Genomic DNA, 18,046 nt, shown 5'->3' with positions numbered 1-18,046 from the left:
TCCAGGAGATCTCATTGGTTTTCAAGGATTACTTCCTCCAAGCTCAAGAACAGTCCTTCCCCATATGCAGGAAACCAAGGAAAGGTGGCAGGAGGCCTGCATGGATGAACAAGGAGCTCCTGACAAAGCTCATACCTAAAAAGGAAGCACGTAAGAAGTGGAAGCAGGGACAGGTGACCCAAGAGGAATATAGAGAAACTGTCTGAATATGCAGGAATGGACTTAGGAAAGCTAAAGCTCACCTGGAGTTGAATCTGGTGGGAGCTGTGAAGGGCAGAAAGAAAGGCTTCTTCAGGCATATCAACAACAACATGAAGACCAGGGAAAATATGGGCACACTACTGAAAGAGGCAGGAGACCTGATGACAAAGGGCATAAAAAAGGTCAAGGTATTCAATGCCTTCTTCACCTCAGACTTTACTGGTAAGATTTGTCTTCGTTATCCCCTAGCCCCTGAAGCCAGTGTGAAAGCCTAGAGCAAGGAGTACTTCTCAGTAGAGGATGGTGTTAGGGAACATTTAAAGAAAATAGATATACCCAAGTCTGTGGGATCTGACAGGATGCATCCACAAGTGCTGAGGGAGCTAGCCAATGTGTGAGGCCACTTTTGATAATCTTTGAAAAGACCTGGTGACTGGGGGTGAGGCCCCTGAAGACTCCTGTCTTCAAGGAGGCCAAGAAGGAGGACCTAGGGAACTGCAGGCTGGTCAGCCTCACCTCCGTTGCTGGGGAAGTGATGGAGCAAACAAACCCAGAAATCATTTCCAAACATTTTAAGGTCAAAAAGGTGACTGGGAGTAATCATCATGGATTTATGAAGAGGAAGTCATGCTTGACCAACCTGATAGCCTTCTATGATGAAAAGGTGGATGAGGGACCAGCAGTGATTCTTGTTTGACTTGACTTTAGCAAGGCTTTCAGCACTGTTTCCTGTAATATCCTCATTTACAAATTCATAAAGTACAGACTAGATAAATAGACAGTGAGGTGTATTGAAAACTGGCTGAACTGCTGCACTCAAAGGATTGCAGTCCAAAGTCCATCTGAAGGCCAGTCATTAGTGGTACACCTCAGGGGCTGGTACTCAGGCTAGTACTGTTTAACAGCTTCATTAATGATTGGGGTAATGGGACAGAGTACACCCTCAGCAAGCTTGCAGATGATACTGGGAGGAATAGTTGGTGCATCGGATGGTTGTGCCATCATTCAGAGGGACCTCAACAAGCTGGAGAAACGAGTGGACAGGAACCCCATGAAGTTCAACAGAGCATAACGCAAAGTCCTGCACTTGGGGATGAATAAACCTAGGCAACAGTACATGCTGGGAGCTGACCGGCTGGAAAGCAGCTTTGCAGAGAAGCACCTTGGATGCTGTTGGACAACAAGTTGAACGTGAGCCAGCAATGCACCCTTGTGGCAAAGAATCCAACAGATTCCTGGGCTGCATTAGGAAGAGCATTGCCAGCAGGTTGAGGGATGTGAGCCTTCCCCTCAGCACTAGTAAGACCACATCTGGAGTGCTTTGTCCAATTCTGGGCTCGCCAGCACAAGAAGGACGTGGACTTACTGGAGAGTGAGACCAGTGAAAGGCCACTAAGATGATTAAAGGATTGTGGAAAATTAAACACTAGGAGAAGCTGAGAAGGCTGGGATTGTTTAGCCTGGAGAAGAGAAGGTTCAGAGTGGATCTTATCAGTGTGTATAAATACTTGATGGAAGGGTGAAATACTAAAAGCAAAACTAAAGCATGTCAAGGGCAAAAGGTGTTACTTACTGACTTTTGAAGATCCTACCTTTAGAAGTCAGATGGCTGCTCCACTTCCTTATAAAATTCATAACTTTCATGTCTCTTTAGTTCACTCCCTGCATATATTTCAGCTTTAAAGCTGCTGGCTAAAGGCTTTAAGTGACATTCAGTACCAGTGCCCAAGCTTATCTGGGCTCTGAGTGGAGACCATGCAGTATTCTGGTCATCGCAGAGCAGAAATGGGTATTCTCGGACTACTGTCTCAATGCTTGTCAGAGGGCGAGTCCCCTGTCACTGGTGTCAAAAACCCCTGGCAGCAGCACAAGTTCTGCCCTGCAGTGCCGTATCTCCAGCTGTCATTAACCAGTTTAGTTCCACTGGCTTCTGAATGATGATGCAGTTTGGCATCAGGTGAATGAATTCATAGTACTTTGTCTGTTAGCGTGGACAGTCCTGGGCACCAAAGAGCAGCAACCCAGAGCTGGGGAATGACAGGCAGCTGAGCAAGAATCCTTCTCAGTGCCTCTGCTCAACCAGATAGCAGATAGAGAAAAACTACAAATAGCAATTACTTCTGTTACATTTGCAGGTGAGCAGGGTAAAGCTTTTCATGGGATTTGCTTGATGAAATGACTTTTGGTTGGGAAATGCTGATTTGATAAAATGAAATGTCACACGGGAATGTTTCCATTTGGATGAAACTCGTGCTAGGAAAGGTTTCTCAAGCTCAGGGTAGAATTTTTAATACAAGTTCTGCCCTGAATTGGTCTTGTACTCGAGAGGTTGTGTAAGCAATTAAGATGTAAGATCTATCCAACTTAAGCCCTTTCCTCAAAAAATGACTTTGAAAGTGGTCTTGAAAAAGAGAAGATTGTAGGAAGGTCTGATGGATAAAATTACAAATGTAAGGAGGATTTGAAGAGTGCACAGTCCTGAGGTTTGAACCAAGGAAAAAAGTGTTTCATGCAGTGCACAATTAAATTATGAAACTCATTGTCAAAAGATGTTGTGGAAACAAAAATAACAAATGGATTCAAAATAGAATTAGATGGGTTCATAGAAGATAAGTCTACCTGGGCTATCAAAGAAGTAGTTCTGGAGAGAGTCATTAGCTTCATATACCTTGTATTGCTAAGAGCAAACCAGCCTTAGATAAAATATGGTGGGGCTTGTGTTTGCCTCAATAACCCATTATTTTCCTCTTCTCTTCAGCTGCTAAGTGCCATGGAGAGGTGATAGTGGCTATGCGTTTGTTACATGGTTGGTGGTTACTGTCTGTAGCACATAGTCTGACCAGTACCACCTCTTACACCAGTGGTTTCTCAGTGAGACCATTCCTGTAATCATTAGATTCATGCTTGATGTTTGAAAGCTGACAGTCTTTAAAACACTGATGGCTCTCACTGCACGTCCTGGCAGTGTATGATTAATGGGACAGACATGTTCCTGTGGTGTTTCTCAGCTTGCAGGCAAGTATTTTAATTTCTCTGTATTAGTCCTTTGATGAATATTATGAGAATATGTGTTTACTGAAGGGGAATGGTAGCCTGCTCCTTGCAAGTTGAAATTTTAACCATTTAAGAGCTGAGAACAAAGAAATTCACCCTGTCTCTTTTCCTATTTCTTTTGTACAGGTTACCCTTCTACCCCCCACAGTTGCTCCTTTTTTCTTTTCCTCCATCATCAGATCTTGAAATTTCCCTTTCCTGCCTTCTGAGTTGCAGGTCAGGGGAGGGAACATTCAGCCCTTGACCTCTTCTAGAAGTGTTCCTGAAAGGCTAGCAGATTTACTGAAATGTTTTATCTATTTTACAAACTGGAGCTAAATGCCATTCCCTCCTCAAGCACAGCCAGTCAGGTTCAGCTATTGCTAGAACTTAGACCATGACATATATGCTTGGGTGGTGAAGGTATAAGTTATGCTTTATATTGACTGAGAATTTTAGTTGGATAGTGGATGATAAAGGTAAATGTGCGGGAATTAGCTAGCAGATTGTCATCATTGATTGAGTTTGAGGAAGCAACAAAGTGAAACCATATACAATTTACCTGGTAGTGAGTTTTACAATTGCAAGTTACAGTTTGACAGAGGTATTTATGATGAAGTTTGATTTGGATAAGCATCCATGTGTTCAATGTTGATCCTGTCTGCTTCTCAGTGACTGATTGTGCTTAGGTTATCAGCCTCTCAGGCTTGGGATATGGGAAGGCTTGAGGACATAAGCTTGTTCGGTTTTCTGAATGGATAAAAGGGGCTGGTCTTCTAAATTTTCGTTGTTAATCTATATCAGAGGCCCTGCCACGTTCCAGGATGGCCAGAAATGCAGGTGTCTTCTTTCATTCTGTACTAGAGACAAGGATCAGCAACAGGTTTCAGACTCTGTGATCCTCACATTTGAACCCACAGCTGGAATTCTCATCCTTCTCTAGTGATGAGACACACTGGTGGCAACAATTACACTATGTCATAACTATTTTTCACTTGCACCCAGAATTTTTGTAAAACTTTTCTGTGCAGTGGGGGCATCAAGCGCACTTGAAAAAGAAGATCTGCTGGTCAGATGCTTTCTATAGACATAGCTTCAGTCAAGTCTATGGAAGCTATCTATTAAATGTAGCCAGGCATGTGCAAGAGTCAGTAAATAAAAACTTGTGTAAAAGATGTTCTTATGTTGTGGGGAGAAAGAAGTTTTCCAGGGCACGTTTGTCCAGACCACTGCTTGCTAAAAGGCATTTTTTGTTGCTCTTTATGTTTTGTTCTCTAAATGCTTCTTGCCTTTGTCTAGAGGCAAATAGACCAATAAACACAGGGGTTTGGCTCTGGATTCAGAATGCTGTGTATAAGTGATGTTTATGTCTGTTTATCATCTTTTCTCTGTAAGCAAACAGTTACAATCCCAATTTAGAGCATAAACTGGTCAGAGTCCACGGCACGGTAATTTACAGTGCTGCTCAGTCAGTTCCTTTCCTGTGATATTTTAGAGAGACGGAAAGACACCTCACCCAGGTTAGGCAGAATCTATTTTGACAGAAGAATGAACATAGCTGTTTGCTAACCTTTTAACCCAGGATGAACTGGATTATCAGTCAGTAAGTAGAAGCCTGTTTATTCTCAAAAGATTTCATTTTACCAGTAAAGGTTGAGACCCCAGCCCAGAGTAGGGGAGGGGTGTGGGGACATCATTTTGTTCAGAGAAGGATCTGACCAAAGTTTTTGGAGAGGGAGAAAGCTGGAAGGGAAATTTTCTGTACAGGGGACATACTGTTGAAGTCTTTCCTGCTGGGTTCAGCCCTGTAAGTGATCACCTGTAGCCGTTTCATTGCCAGCTTTCAACAGATACCAGCTGATGTTCAAATGCCTATGTTTGCCTGGGTTAAAAAATGAGCCTGTACAAGGCTCAGCTTCCTTGAAAATTAGGAAACTTCAGCTCCGATTCTAACTTTCATACTAGGCCCTTTCTGTGCAAATAGATGAGGCAGTTTCCTAGATCTGAGCTCCCTCAGACAGGTCTGCTTGAGTATACCTGTATATTAGCTAATACTCTGTGTAAGCCAGTGTCTAAAAATACCCATGCCCTATGGGCACTTGCTAGAGCTGTGCAAGCCAACAAGTTTGCTCACAATCAGAGACGAGGAGGAATATTTTCTGAGTTCATGCGGGTTCACCATTCCTGTCTGTTGCAACCAGATTCAAGACTGAATTTGACCCGAGTTAGATGCCAAGCCTCAGACATGCCTGGATTTTCAGAGGTTGTGTGAGCTGTAGTGAACTTCCCAGCCAGTCTCAAGGCTTGTAGTGACATGTACAGGCAGGATGCTTTCTCCCTGTTCTGGTACCTGCAGCAGAACGACTGTGGTGGTGCTAGCTCATGAGAGCATTACTAGGACTCTCTCCATACAATGACACCAGGAAAGAAAATGCCTCCAGCTCCCCAGCAGCAAGTTCATGTGAGATTTACTCGGTAAACAGTTTTAGAAACCTAAATTCTTTAGGAAAATAAGAGCTGCCCAGTGGTAAACTTCTCTACAGCTAAACAAATTCACACCAATGGCGAAAGAGGGTGTTCAGTCTCCATTGCCACTTCTCTCCTTGGCACATGTGTATGGGGAGATCTCCAGGTGAAAATTTTGATGGTAGCTTATATGCAATGTGGCCAGCTCTCTGGATTTTATTGCTATTCTTGCAGTTACCAAGTATACCACTGGAGTCTGCAGCCCCTGCAATCCAGTGATTATGTGTGAATCTTGGATTTTGTTTTTGAGAAATGTGGGTAACAGAGAAAGCAGAATCCAAGTGTGACCTGGAAATTCAAAACACAGAAGACAAATTAAATATATATATATAGTGATTTTTATTCCAATCTCATCATATTCTGTGGTCTAAGTCATGATTTTTAACACAATGCTTTGAAAGGGATTGAGAGTTGTTTCATATAAGGAGATAGGTGATAACTGTGTAGATATGCAGCACAATGTTGCATTCTTCTCACAGGACACCTATAGTTGCAGCGTTACCATGTGCAGGGAACAGTGCTGAAGTAGCTGCCATTTTATGCTTTAGTTGTGATGCTCATGTGAACAAGCATGTGCTCCTCCTGCTTTTTTCTCTCACCAGAGAGGTGTGTTTGCTCTTTCCTTGGAGAAGAGTTTACATAGTCTTTGTCATCTCTCATATAACTCACAGTATTATAAGCTATGCTAAAGTCTAATCATGCTTTGAGTCATGCTGTGTCTTTGGCCACAGAGAAGCTGTGAATTTCACAGGTTAATTATACTTTGGGTATAACAATATCCATGTTAAACAATATTACTTTCCATTTCATTGGACACCTCCTTGTTCTTGTGTTTTGAGAGACAGAAAATAGAAATGGAGAAATGAATGGAAGAATAAAAGTCTGCATTTGCCATCTCCTGGGCTCCCATCCCAAACATTGAGTCCCAGGTTCCATAATGTTATTAGCAGACGTGACACATTTTGAGGCATTGTTCCAGGGGATAGTGCCAAAAATCCTGATGGTGTCTCAGCCATTCTAAAGAAGATTGGTGCTGCTCACCAGTTAGCACTGTAGGAAGGCTCTCCCTAACCTGCAGCCTGCTGTGTTCACCACAAGGGAAGAGAGGATAATAAAAGCATGAATAATACCCAGGATCTCATTTGTACCCTTTTGTTTCAGGATCTCCATCGCTTTCCAAATGTTCTTTAGTGGGCTTTAAATACTGTCTAGTGTATTTTCTGGGCCTCTGGTGTCTTGTACAATACTTAAGGTATACCTTGAATAGCTAAGGAATACCTTACTACCTTGCCATCCAAGAACTGGAGTTTTTGATCCTGGTACTGCCTTCACCTGTAGTGAGAGACAGTAATTTCTTCAGGAGCTTTTGATCAAAACAGAGAATGTAGAGACAGAGTTTTATCTTGAGCTTCCTGAGTCGTGGGACGACACTGTCTCAGTGACTGGAATCTCAGAGCTTGACTACTGGATCAGTATCTTCTTTGACATGTGTGCTCAAACTGAGCCACAGAGTAGCTAAGAAAGTGGTGGGCCGCTAAGTTCAGATGACTGTGGTCTATACAGTGACCGCAGATATATTTTAATAACAGAAGCAGATAAGCAGCTGCAGACAGGGATAACATTTTTTGTTTCCTGCAGGGGGAGATGAAGTTAGCCAAACTTGATAAAATTCCCCAGAAGTTTGGTGCAAAGGTTTTGGGTGGTGACTGCTGCCGATCTGCAGTCACGAGTGCATTTTGTAAATGGGATGGAGGGCTGACCTCTGTATAACTTCATGGGGCATTGTGCGATAAGCATTTTTTCTTAACTACAGGCTTCTTGCCCTGAGAGCAGGAGCCAAGAGGGAGTGAATGTTTTCCTGCAAGTAAGTCCTCGGGATTAATTCACAAGTAAGGAGCTTGTAGTTCCTTCCCTAGCAGTTATTCAGCTGAGCTATTCATCATTAGGCAACTTCTCTGTAAAGGGCTAAAGCAGAGGCTGTAAGCACAAAAAGGCTGCACAGGTCAAAGACTGCAGCTTTTCCTAAGCTGTGTAAAACTTTCCAACATGTCCCAGAGCTGTGGAGATACTCTGAGAGCACGCTAAGGCTAAGGTGGGGGGATGTTCCCCTCCAAAATGAGGTTTCTGCTTCTGGTGCTTTGCAAGCAGATTAGAGGCCAGACCAGGGCACCAGGTTGCCTGCAGCACAACTAACATTGCCTGTATCAGGAAGGGATCCAGAGTGTGGCATGCAGACAGCAACTGTTGCTCAGCTTTTCCAGCTATCTAGAATAGATCTGACAAGCAATTAGAGCATGAATATATTACAGAGCCGATGGGGGATGCCTTTGTTAAAACTTGTGACCCATACTTAGCTGCTGTTTACATTGGCGGCAGCTTCGAGGGTGGGCAAGACCCTACCTGCCTGTCTTTCTCCTCTCTCCTTCCCGTGCGGAGGGAGCCGGGGAGCTCTGCATCTCATTGGATATTTCAAATGCTTTCTGCACAAGTCATAATTAATGCCGAGTTGCGGAGCTAAGACCAGATGTGCTGCCGAGATTATCTCCCAGGGCAGATCGGCTGCTCTCCGCTCTGTAGCGCTGGGTGAATGGAAAGCTGCCAGTGCTGGGACTCAGAATGTGTCTGATGCCTGAAGTCAGGACTTTCTTTCTCTGCCGCTCCTGCTGTCTGACACTGCCTGGTTTCTGCTTGAAGCTCAGCGCCTGTCATGTAGCGGAGTGCTGCACAAGAACGAGAGGTATGAGATGATTTTCCAGAGTTTAGATTTGTTATGGTTTTCTTTTCCTAGAGGAAAAGCAGATATTTGAGCTTAGCCTCAGACAGAAGCTAAGAATCTAAAAAAGGAGCTGGCTTTACAAAGGGGGGAAGAGTGGGAAGGACCCAGTCTATGGCCAAAAATACTACTGGATGCCAAGCTAGCATTTGAAGATAGGTCTGGGGAAGTGTGTTTCTGTTTGCTTTTACATAGAATATTTAAATGGATGTATGTGGATGAGAGCAATCGGCTCCTAGTATATGGAGGCTGCTCTTTGTGGGGAATGGGGTCAGAAGACACCAAGTTCTACGACAGACCCATTTGTGTGACCTTGGGCAAGTTATTTCATCAGTTTCTCTTGATTCCTAATTATCTGTCGCTTCCTTTCCTTTCCCCCATTCTTGCGTGCTTTGTCTGGCTGGATTGTTTAGTTGTTAGGGACTATCTTTTCTTAGGCACGTACAGCTCCTAACGTGGAACTCCTTTTTCAATTGCTGCTGCAGTAATTCACATAGTGTGTGCTTGGGTGGGCCAGGGGAGGGGAAAAAAAGAGTCATAGGTTTGTGTGTGTTTTGTGCTGTGGAAGCATATGCATTTCTGAATGTCTGCCCATGATTTTTTCTCAGTGCTTTCATGTGTGAGAGGGACAGATAAATGGGAGCCTAAGCATGAATGTGGGAAGGGAAAAGCAGACACTTACCTGTGCAGGTGAGCACGTACACAATCTTTACATCCGTAAACTGCCTGTCTGTGAAGCACCACATGCATGCGCGGGTGTATGTACTGCTGTATAGCAGCATCCAGGTGTGTGCCTGATTATCTTCCCGCACATCTTTTAACGTGTGTGTACTAAGCTGTACATACAGCTGACGTAGGTGTGGCTGGACTTTTCCCACTTTAAGCACATACAGAGTCCTCAGTCCGCCCCGTGAAGAAAATCTACCCAAGAACTGACTTTATTATCTCTGTCTTTAGTTTATTTTGGTTGAAATCAGAGCTCTGATGAGGAAAAATGAAGCAGGGAGCATATATTTTCCTGCCCACTGCATGTCTGGACAGCATAGCTGAATGTATAGGCTTTGTATGCCTGGAGCTGGTGGGTGAGCTATTCAGGCCAGGACAGAGAGCCTGTCTGTGTCTTAGTCAGTACATCATTCCTGGCTTGCTTTTTCCACAAAGAGCCACCTAAATCTTTAAAGAACAGAGACAGCTTGTTGGAGTAGAGGAAAGAAATTCTGTAGCTCTGCTAGCCATTTTTTCAGTATCTCTTGAATCTTTCTGAGATTAAGGATGTGGTCCTAGCATGCTGGGATTTTTTTCTGCTTTGAAACCAAACAAAAGGGCCTAGTTATAGATAAGGATATGACAAGAAAAGTTAACCCTTGGGTTGCTAGTAGCTTTTGGCTTTATTTCCAGCCTAACTCTGTCTGGGAGTGTGACTGGATGGCACTGGCTCTCCTTCTTCTGAATGAAGAGAAAGACGCTAATGTCTTCCAGCAGGATCATCAAATGGAGTGAAGCACTGCCAAATTCAGTCTGAGCTGCAGGCCCCATTGATTAAAAACAGGCCTGTGCCTTGAGGAGCCAGCGGATGAGGCTGTGTGTGACTGGCTCCACATTAGCTTTTCCGTGCAAGGAAGGGCAGTCCCTGTCCAGCCTGGTGATGCTGTCATATCCTGGTAGTTTCAGGGACATTTTACTACATCAGTTTTACAAGCCCTTTTGAAACCTAGCTGAAGTGAGATGAGCTTTACAGAGCTAGCAGGACACCGCCTCTTGATCTGTCCTGTTTAGCCCTGAGAGACTGAAGTAGGTGCATCTGCTATGTCTTTTGCCAGTGTAGCTGTGAGAGCCCTAGCGGTAATTTTCCTGAGGGTAGACTTCATCAAGGCCCCCCAGCAGATGCCCAGATGAAAGATTTCTGCTAGCCCAGAACTGTCAGTGGCTCCAACTTGCCTTTGACAGTCCCTTTCCAGCCCCCCTCCAAAGATAGCTCTTAGCTTGCTCCTTCTCTGAACCCTAGTACTAATTTCCTTTTCTAAGCCATGGACAAGCTCTGCAACCACTGCACACATGAACAACTTCTCCAAGGCCAACTTTCCAGCCCCACTCTGACTGCAGGTCTGTGCTTTCTCTCTCTAAACCCCAACCCTAATGCTCTTACTGCCAAAAGACTTGGCCTGGGAGCAGTCTTTCTTTTGAGCAGCAGCTGGGGGGATCCTTTTCTGTGGCTCAGCAAAAAGAAATCAGGCTAGGATAGAAAGTAAGAAGAAGCATTGTAATTTGGGCTGCAAAGGGAAAGTTGGAGTTACCAACATACTTGGCTTGGGTGAAATATTTTCTGTGCGCAATGTTTGGTGACCTTTTCTAGTGCTTCCCTGGAAAATTAGGGTTCAGGGCCGAGGGAAAGAGAAAACACAGATCTGCAATTGGAATTGGGCTGGAGTGAGGCTGCCAAACCAAGGAGGGAGGCAGCCAAGAGAGCTGAGCTGGGAGAAGTCTTTCATCCTGGCAGTGGCTTCAGGGTCTTTTCTTCTGCTCAGCAAAAAATGACCTGTGAGGGCTGTGTGATCTCACCTGCACAGCCCTTGGGCACACACTGTCACCCAAGAAGAAACCCCCGCTTGTGCCAGCTCCTTTCACTCAACATATGATAGGTAGATCAGCTTCATCCTCAGTCATATCAGTCTTGCTTTCATGGCTGGTTTTTCTTGTTACCTATTTGAAATGGTGTGAAGGGAGGTGAGCAGTATTGCAGTAGAAGGATTTTATAGTGACTTTGTTTCCTCCAAAGATTGCTCTTTCCAGCCAGGAGAAAAACGTGTTACTAACCTCCATGCCTGAGAAGGGGGAAAGATAGGGTCCCCAGTATCTGGTTCTGCAGCAGACACCCATAGTAATGTTAATACTGTGCTTGTGGAACGTCCATCTGCTGCTCCTTCTGAATCTCAAAGCAGGTCACCCTTCCATCTCTGTTATCTTAGTGTCACATTCCTTAACCTCTGTGTCAGCGGTCTCTGTTTGGCTGCAGTCAGCTTGTTACCCAGGAGTCACTGACAGGTTGATTGTAACTACAGAAAGCTACTGCTATTGTGATCCAAGCTGACTGGGAAGGCAAGGACTGATGCTGCCTGAAATGTATGAGACCATGGTGCTGACCACAGACCAACCAAGGCTAGGGAAAAGTAGACAAAGCTTCACACTGCAAGCGGAGATTATGCATGCAGTCATTCTGTGTGTGCTTGCATATGCGAGCATCTGACACTGCCTTTGTCCTTGCTCTGAGTTAAGTCTAGAACACCAGAACATGGGCTTCTGGAAAAACATTATCTCTGTGCTCTATACCTGGGGAATGCAGAGAATTTATCTCTTTGCCAGAGCCTTCCCTAGACAGGCCCTTTAGGAAACAGGGCTGTGATTCAACAAGGAGAGATTTGAGAAAACAGGGCTGCTACCCTTTAATTGCCCTGACATGTACCACAGCCTGACCTCCCTAAACCTATATGTCTTGCATCTAGAAGAGTGAATACCATGTATCATTTTAAGGAAGTAGATGAGTTTGGTGGGAGGAAGCCTGGCTCAGAGATTGATGATGGGATATGGAGTTTTTTGTCTCTAAGGTTCACAGCTTGGGGTCTGTAACTCATGTTGAAGGACTTCGGTTTGCATTGGCCTGTGGCCCAGGATCAAACATTCAGGTCAGAGGAAGAGGGAGAAATGGTCACTGGCAGAATAGCATGAGGGAGATCAGACAGGATACATGTTCCTGCTCAGCTTTTCAGAGCTGAGGCGCCTGCACTGTAGCTTGCAACTCTTGTTACCTGGATCATTCCTGTGTGTATTTACTATGATATGCAATGTTGGGAGTTACTCCCTCATGAGCAGAATCAGCAGAGAGGCTGAGATGAACAGGCCATGGTGATTTCACTTTTCCAGCTATGACCTGGATTTGGAAGTTATCTGAGAAACTGAGCTGAAAAGGTTGTTCTTGCATGGCTGCCCAACTTCTGTAAGTGCCCTGGAAACCCTTGGACAATGCTGAGCCCCACATAACGAGCAGTTCTGCTGTGCCCCATCATGACAGCAGGGATTATGTGATGAGATTACAAAGCAACCTGTGCAAGAGCAGGAAGAGATTCCCTGTCCTAGAACATGACTTCAGAGACGCTCATCTCAGTGAATATTCAAACAGATTAGAAACAAGAACTAGTAAAACCTTTACTCTGCAAGAAATCCAATATTTACAGTGATAAAGTTAAGTCACTCCCATGCTTCAGGGCATGCCCTCTTGCCAGGATAAGGAGGGAATTTCCTTTGAGACTCTTCATGGCCCTCCAGCTCTAATACTGTAATGCAGTTGTGTAGGCTGGGGTGTAAGGAAGGTTTCTGACTTCTGATGTGTAACAAACTGGCAGGGAAAGGAAATTGGACATTAGGATCCTTGCATGTTTCATTCAGAGAGTTGAAACTGGTAGTGAAAGGTTTGTTTCACTGAGGATTCAGCAGGGTTGGACTGAATATAGAAAGCAGGTATGGTTTGACATGGTGTCTCCCATGAAGGATAGTGAATGGTGGTTAGGAAACTTCCTTCCAGGAGTTATCAGCCTCCCATAAATATAGCACTAAAATAAAAATGGAAAATGTTGTTATTAGCAGGAAGGTAAGTAGAGCCTTAAGAAATGACCAAATCCCCTGGTCTGGTATAAGCACATGTGTGCATCCATTAAACACTGCTTCTGGCTATTGGTTGCAAACACAGTGTAACTGCAATATTTCATGCTGCCATTTTTTCAGACCTGCAGGATTAACTGAGTGCTTAATGCATAATCTAAAGCTCCTTGACATCAGCGGAAAGCTTCCTGTTGCTTTGAGAAATCTTTGAATAGAATTTCCTATCTGCTGTGGTCTGGTCTCATCTGAAGTCGAGTAGATTCTGGGATTCTCTCACTTACTGAATTCTTATTACCAAAATGTGGTCAACTTGGATGCTATCCTCCTTTACTCCACCACACCTTGTAGGGTGCTAGAATTAGGGTTTCGGAACACAACTCAGCAGCTGTCCTTTTCAATGGAGCAGTCTCCTAGTGGCAGGGATTGAACTAAGACATCTGGGTCTTACAGCCTGAGCCCCTTCTGTGTTGTCAAAAAGATCTGCTGCCAATAGTGGCATTCAGCAGCTGGTATTGACCAGGAACTCCAATTTCCCCAAAGAGAGAGAGACAGTGCCTCATACTTGTTGATAGATGTCTACAGTAGATCTGACTTAAGAATTACCTAGGCCAGTCTGTTTTTAGAGTATCTGGTGCTTCCAATGTGTTCAAGGTGTAAGAAGTACAGTACACACATTTTAGTAGGAAGGGCATCATATTTTGCATGCATTTTACTCTGTGTTTTAATTTTCATTCAGCAATTTTAATTAAAGGAAAAGAAATAGAAATGCAAAGCTTACAGGATGGTGGGGGATTTTCACAATAGCCGGTTTTAATGTTGACAACTGTATTCTGTCATGTTAGCAATCCCCTGCTAGTGGGATTGCTACCTGTTGGGCTGGGCAGCTGCAAACTGTTGAAGGGCAACTGCGTGACAACTAAAAGGTGGGTGCAGGCAGAAAGGAATTGTGTCCCCTAAAGTCAATGTAGCCTTTGTTTTGGAATTCTTGGGACAGAAGAAGCAATGGAAGTATAATTACTTAATCCTGATTCAGCACAGCTACGGATAACCATAAACATCTTAACCCCACCTTCCTTGTGTATAATGAGATATAAACGGTCTTAGGGCAGAGGATAGTTTGAAGCACTTTTAAGCAGGGAAAAAAAAAATCACTCAGCATATAATTCTCGGTTTTAAAAATAATTCTTCTGAGTCTGTTAGAAATTGGACCTTCACAGAGGTTCACCCGCTCCATGTGAAAGTTTCCTTCATTGTATGCTCTGAGCGATAGAACAAGAAGAGTTTAAGCTGACACCCAGATGTCTCTCTTGCTCTCTGTTGGCAGGCATCTTTGGACAGCGATTGGAGGACACAGTACAGTACGAAAGGAAGTATGGCCAGCACTTGGCCCCACTGCTGGTGGAACAGTGTGTGGATTTTATTCGGGAGCGAGGTCTTACAGAGGAGGGGCTCTTTCGAATGCCTGGCCAAGCCAACCTTGTCAAAGATCTGCAGGATTCTTTTGACTGTGGAGAGAAGCCCCTTTTTGACAGGTCAGTTGACATCACCAAATTCAGGCTGGTTTATCTGTGGCTTGTAAAATCCAGCAGGAATGGCCTTGCAGTGGCTATCTTAGTTTACATGTTCTTTCCACACCACCGTTCTCTTCATTTAAAGTGTCGCTGGGGCTTTCTCCTGCATGGTGTTGGGTGTGGAGACCTTCATTCAGCTCAGTGCTTGAGCAGAGGGAGAAATTCAGCCCATTAATCTAGATGGGGCTACTTCAGTGTTTCAGTTTAAGCACATGTTGAATGAAATGCATTGCTAGATTTGGGTTGTCAGCAGTTGGTGGGATCCTGCTGTAAAAATGGATATGATAGAGGTGAACTAGGTGTTCTACTGCTTTCAGACATTACATTCTCCCTTGCCGCAACCACAGTGGATCTGCCCAGGGGCAACATCTCAACTCTTCCCCTTCATCACCAGGTTTCAGAGTAGTCACCACTGTCTCACACATCTTCCCGTGGCTGTTATGTGTGCAATGTATAGAACTGGTTAGCACGTCATAACAAAGCACTTTCTGACCCCAGAAGAATTCTTGGCCAAAATGATTTTTTTTTTTTTTGGTCCACAATTTCAGCAGCTGAGATGGAACATTTATTTCAAAACTGAATATATCTTTCGATTTTCAACAAAACTTGAGTCAAAAGTTTCTGAAATAAAAATGGCAGTTTTACATTTTTCTTCTCAGTATAAAAATGTTGATGTAATCACTCCTTGCCTGGTACAAAGATGCGCTAGCTGCCTTTTTGTCCTACTGACCATGCCAATGTCAGGGAGAGCAGCAAGGGCCAGCTGCTCCACAAAGCAAGGTGAGCCAGGAGCCAAGTGTGGTAACAAGGCTAGCAGAGGCAGTGACACAGTCCAGTGATCACCAGGCAAGTCCATAGTGACGACGCAGGTCCAAGATTAGGCTAGGTAATCTGTTTGTGAGTCAGAGTCCAGGTCCTGACCAACAGGGTCTGTAACCAGGCACAGATGTGGCTGTGAGGCAGTGGTAGTTGTAGCTCAGGCATGGGATAAACAGTAGAGGCTCAGCCTTGTATCAGCTCCCACGGGAAGAGTGTCAGCCCTGGCTCAGAGCACTCCATCCAAGGTCAGCAAGGGAAGGGGGGCAGCTCTCAGCTGCGCTATCCCTACATTGGCCCTGAGCCCAGGCAGTCAAATCATCAGGAGGGTGGATGCTCTCAGGCACTTGCAGCCAAATCCTGTCCATACTCTGTAACTAACATTTCCTTCCCTCTCTCATATGTACACGCTACCCAGAGTGAAGGTCAGCATTGTGCTAACCTATACAGCGCTTTGAGAAATGGGCCTTGACCCTAACAGAGACCTTGAACTCCAGGGATATTTGGATCCAAGGCCATTGTGTAGATCTGGCCCAATCTCTATCACAGGTCCAGAAGTGGGATCAGATCTGGGATCTTGACTTGGAGACTTGGCTCCAGTTCTTGCTGGAACTCACTAGCACCACTTTCCCAGGTGATGCAGGCAGCATCTGGTATGTTGCCAGCACATTAACCTAGGGGATCACGTCCCCTGGACCTGCAGCCGGTCTCAATGTTGTCAATAGCATTCCTGCCTACTGCTGCAGGAAGAGCCAGCGCTCTCCTGCCCAGGCAGCAGAGTGTTTGGTCTCATCCTGGGAAGAATATTGTTAGAGTTTATTGGGAACATTCTTCTAATTCTTCCCTCCCCTCAGCTTCCTAGACCACCCATCATCCTTTCTTTGATCCTTAACCACAGTCAGTATTTGTTCCCTAAATGGAAGTGTCAAATATTTAGAGATATTTTCATGAAAAAATAAAGTCTGAAATCATCAAATTGTCTCACTTCATCTTTTCTTAAACAAAATCTTTGTATTTTTAACTGAATATCTGGGTGTTCTAGTTCAGAATTACAATTATCTTAATTCATGTGGAAGTGAACAAAGTTACTTTGGAAAACACTCATATTCTGGAACAGGAGTATCTACGGAAGGAATTAATTCGGAATGACAGTTTCACTTTCATGTTTTACCTTAGTCTAATCCATGCTAACTTCATTGTCATGAAGATAAGCTAAGCCTCCCCCCAGCACTTTTAAAGCAGCAAGCACCTTTATTTCCATAGGCATCTGCACTGGCTAAATAGATCAGTGCTAAGTCTCACCTTTACCAGAAGCAATAAAGATCTCCATGAAGGAATGCCTGCCTTTTGGGGAGTTGATTTGAAATGTGATAACTGAAGGTTCAGTACACAATTAAAGGAGGCAAGCCTAGGGGTACCCAAGTAGTGTGACAGTCGAGGGTCCCCCAGTCATTGCCTTTTGCTCTTTCCATCATGTCCACTGTGACTTGTAGGCCCCACTCTCTGGTCTTTGATATGTATAGTCACAGATAGCGACAAGGGAGAGGCACTTCCACCCTGGCTGAGTGAAATGCTTCTCCTCCTAGCAAGCATAATTTTCTTTATGTGTAACTACAACTATCTGTGTATGGCCGAGGATACCTAGGCAGCGGCAAATATTTTCTGCAAGTGTGAAATCCATATGCTTGTTTCCAAATCAGATGCAGTGAAAGGAATATCCTTTTTTTTTCCTAGCTGCAGTCAATGCTTTTAGATGTCTTTTGTATCTACAGTGACCTTCCAAATGCTAGAGCCTGCCTGCCCCGTGGTGGATCAGATCTCTGTGATGACTGATAATTAAAATATTTAGTTTTAAAAGGCTTGCTTTTACAATTTGGGTTTTAAATGCATATGTATATTCTCATGAAAGGCCAGGTGTTGCTGTTTTAGAAGCACCTACAGCAGTCTGCTCCTATTGCACTTTCATGCCACTGAAAGTTTGGCTGGATTTCACATGGCCTTGTGGATGAAACAATAACTGCGGCCAGCGGATCTGAAGCTGTAGTCTGGGCTCTGCTTCTGAGTGATAGTCATATCCACTATCCATGCCTGAAACTCCACACTAAAAAAGAATAAGGGTACTGACCTCATTTGTAAAGCATTTATAATCAACTGAAGAAAACCACTATGTGAAACTGAGGTATTCTCCAATATGATGCAGCGGTTTAATAGGAATAGTATTATCAGGATTAGTAGCAAGTGGTAGCTACTGGCAGCTTCCTATTGTAATTTGTCTGTTTTGTTTTAGCTGTGTGTTCCAGAAATGCTTAAAAACATACTAAGCAGAAGAGATTCAGCTTTTAGGTAGAGGTGAGGATTTGAAACTCTGTTGCCTCATGGTTACTGATGTGTTTTTCTCAGAGTTCTTTAAAGACTGTCAGGACAATGGTGGGTAGTTGGGAACTGGTGACAGAATCTGTTTAGACTTCTAATG

At 44.2% G+C, this 18,046-nt stretch overlaps 1 protein-coding gene across 6 annotated transcripts in view; it reads left to right on the top strand.

Moving 5' to 3' along the window:
* ARHGAP22 (Rho GTPase activating protein 22) overlaps positions 1 to 18,046 on the top strand; it is a 158,309-nt gene that overhangs the window by 122,051 nt on the left and 18,212 nt on the right. For 5 of the 6 annotated variants that reach the window (XM_087768275.1, XM_087768274.1, XM_087768276.1 and 2 more), the window contains one exon: positions 14,511 to 14,718. In XM_087768275.1, the coding sequence (XP_087624401.1) occupies positions 14,511 to 14,718 (208 nt within the window). Of the gene's footprint in view, positions 1 to 8,232; positions 8,498 to 14,510; positions 14,719 to 18,046 lie in introns of those variants that run through there. The other variant, XM_087768279.1, reaches the window with a different exon arrangement.

Source organism: Nipponia nippon, unplaced genomic scaffold (assembly GCF_047370975.1).
Source record: "Nipponia nippon isolate SJK-2023a ecotype South Korea unplaced genomic scaffold, ASM4737097v1 scaffold_3, whole genome shotgun sequence".
Lineage (NCBI taxonomy): Eukaryota > Metazoa > Chordata > Aves > Pelecaniformes > Threskiornithidae > Nipponia > Nipponia nippon.
Note: the sequence above shows the minus strand (reverse complement) of the source record. Positions and strands in the feature narration are given on the sequence as shown.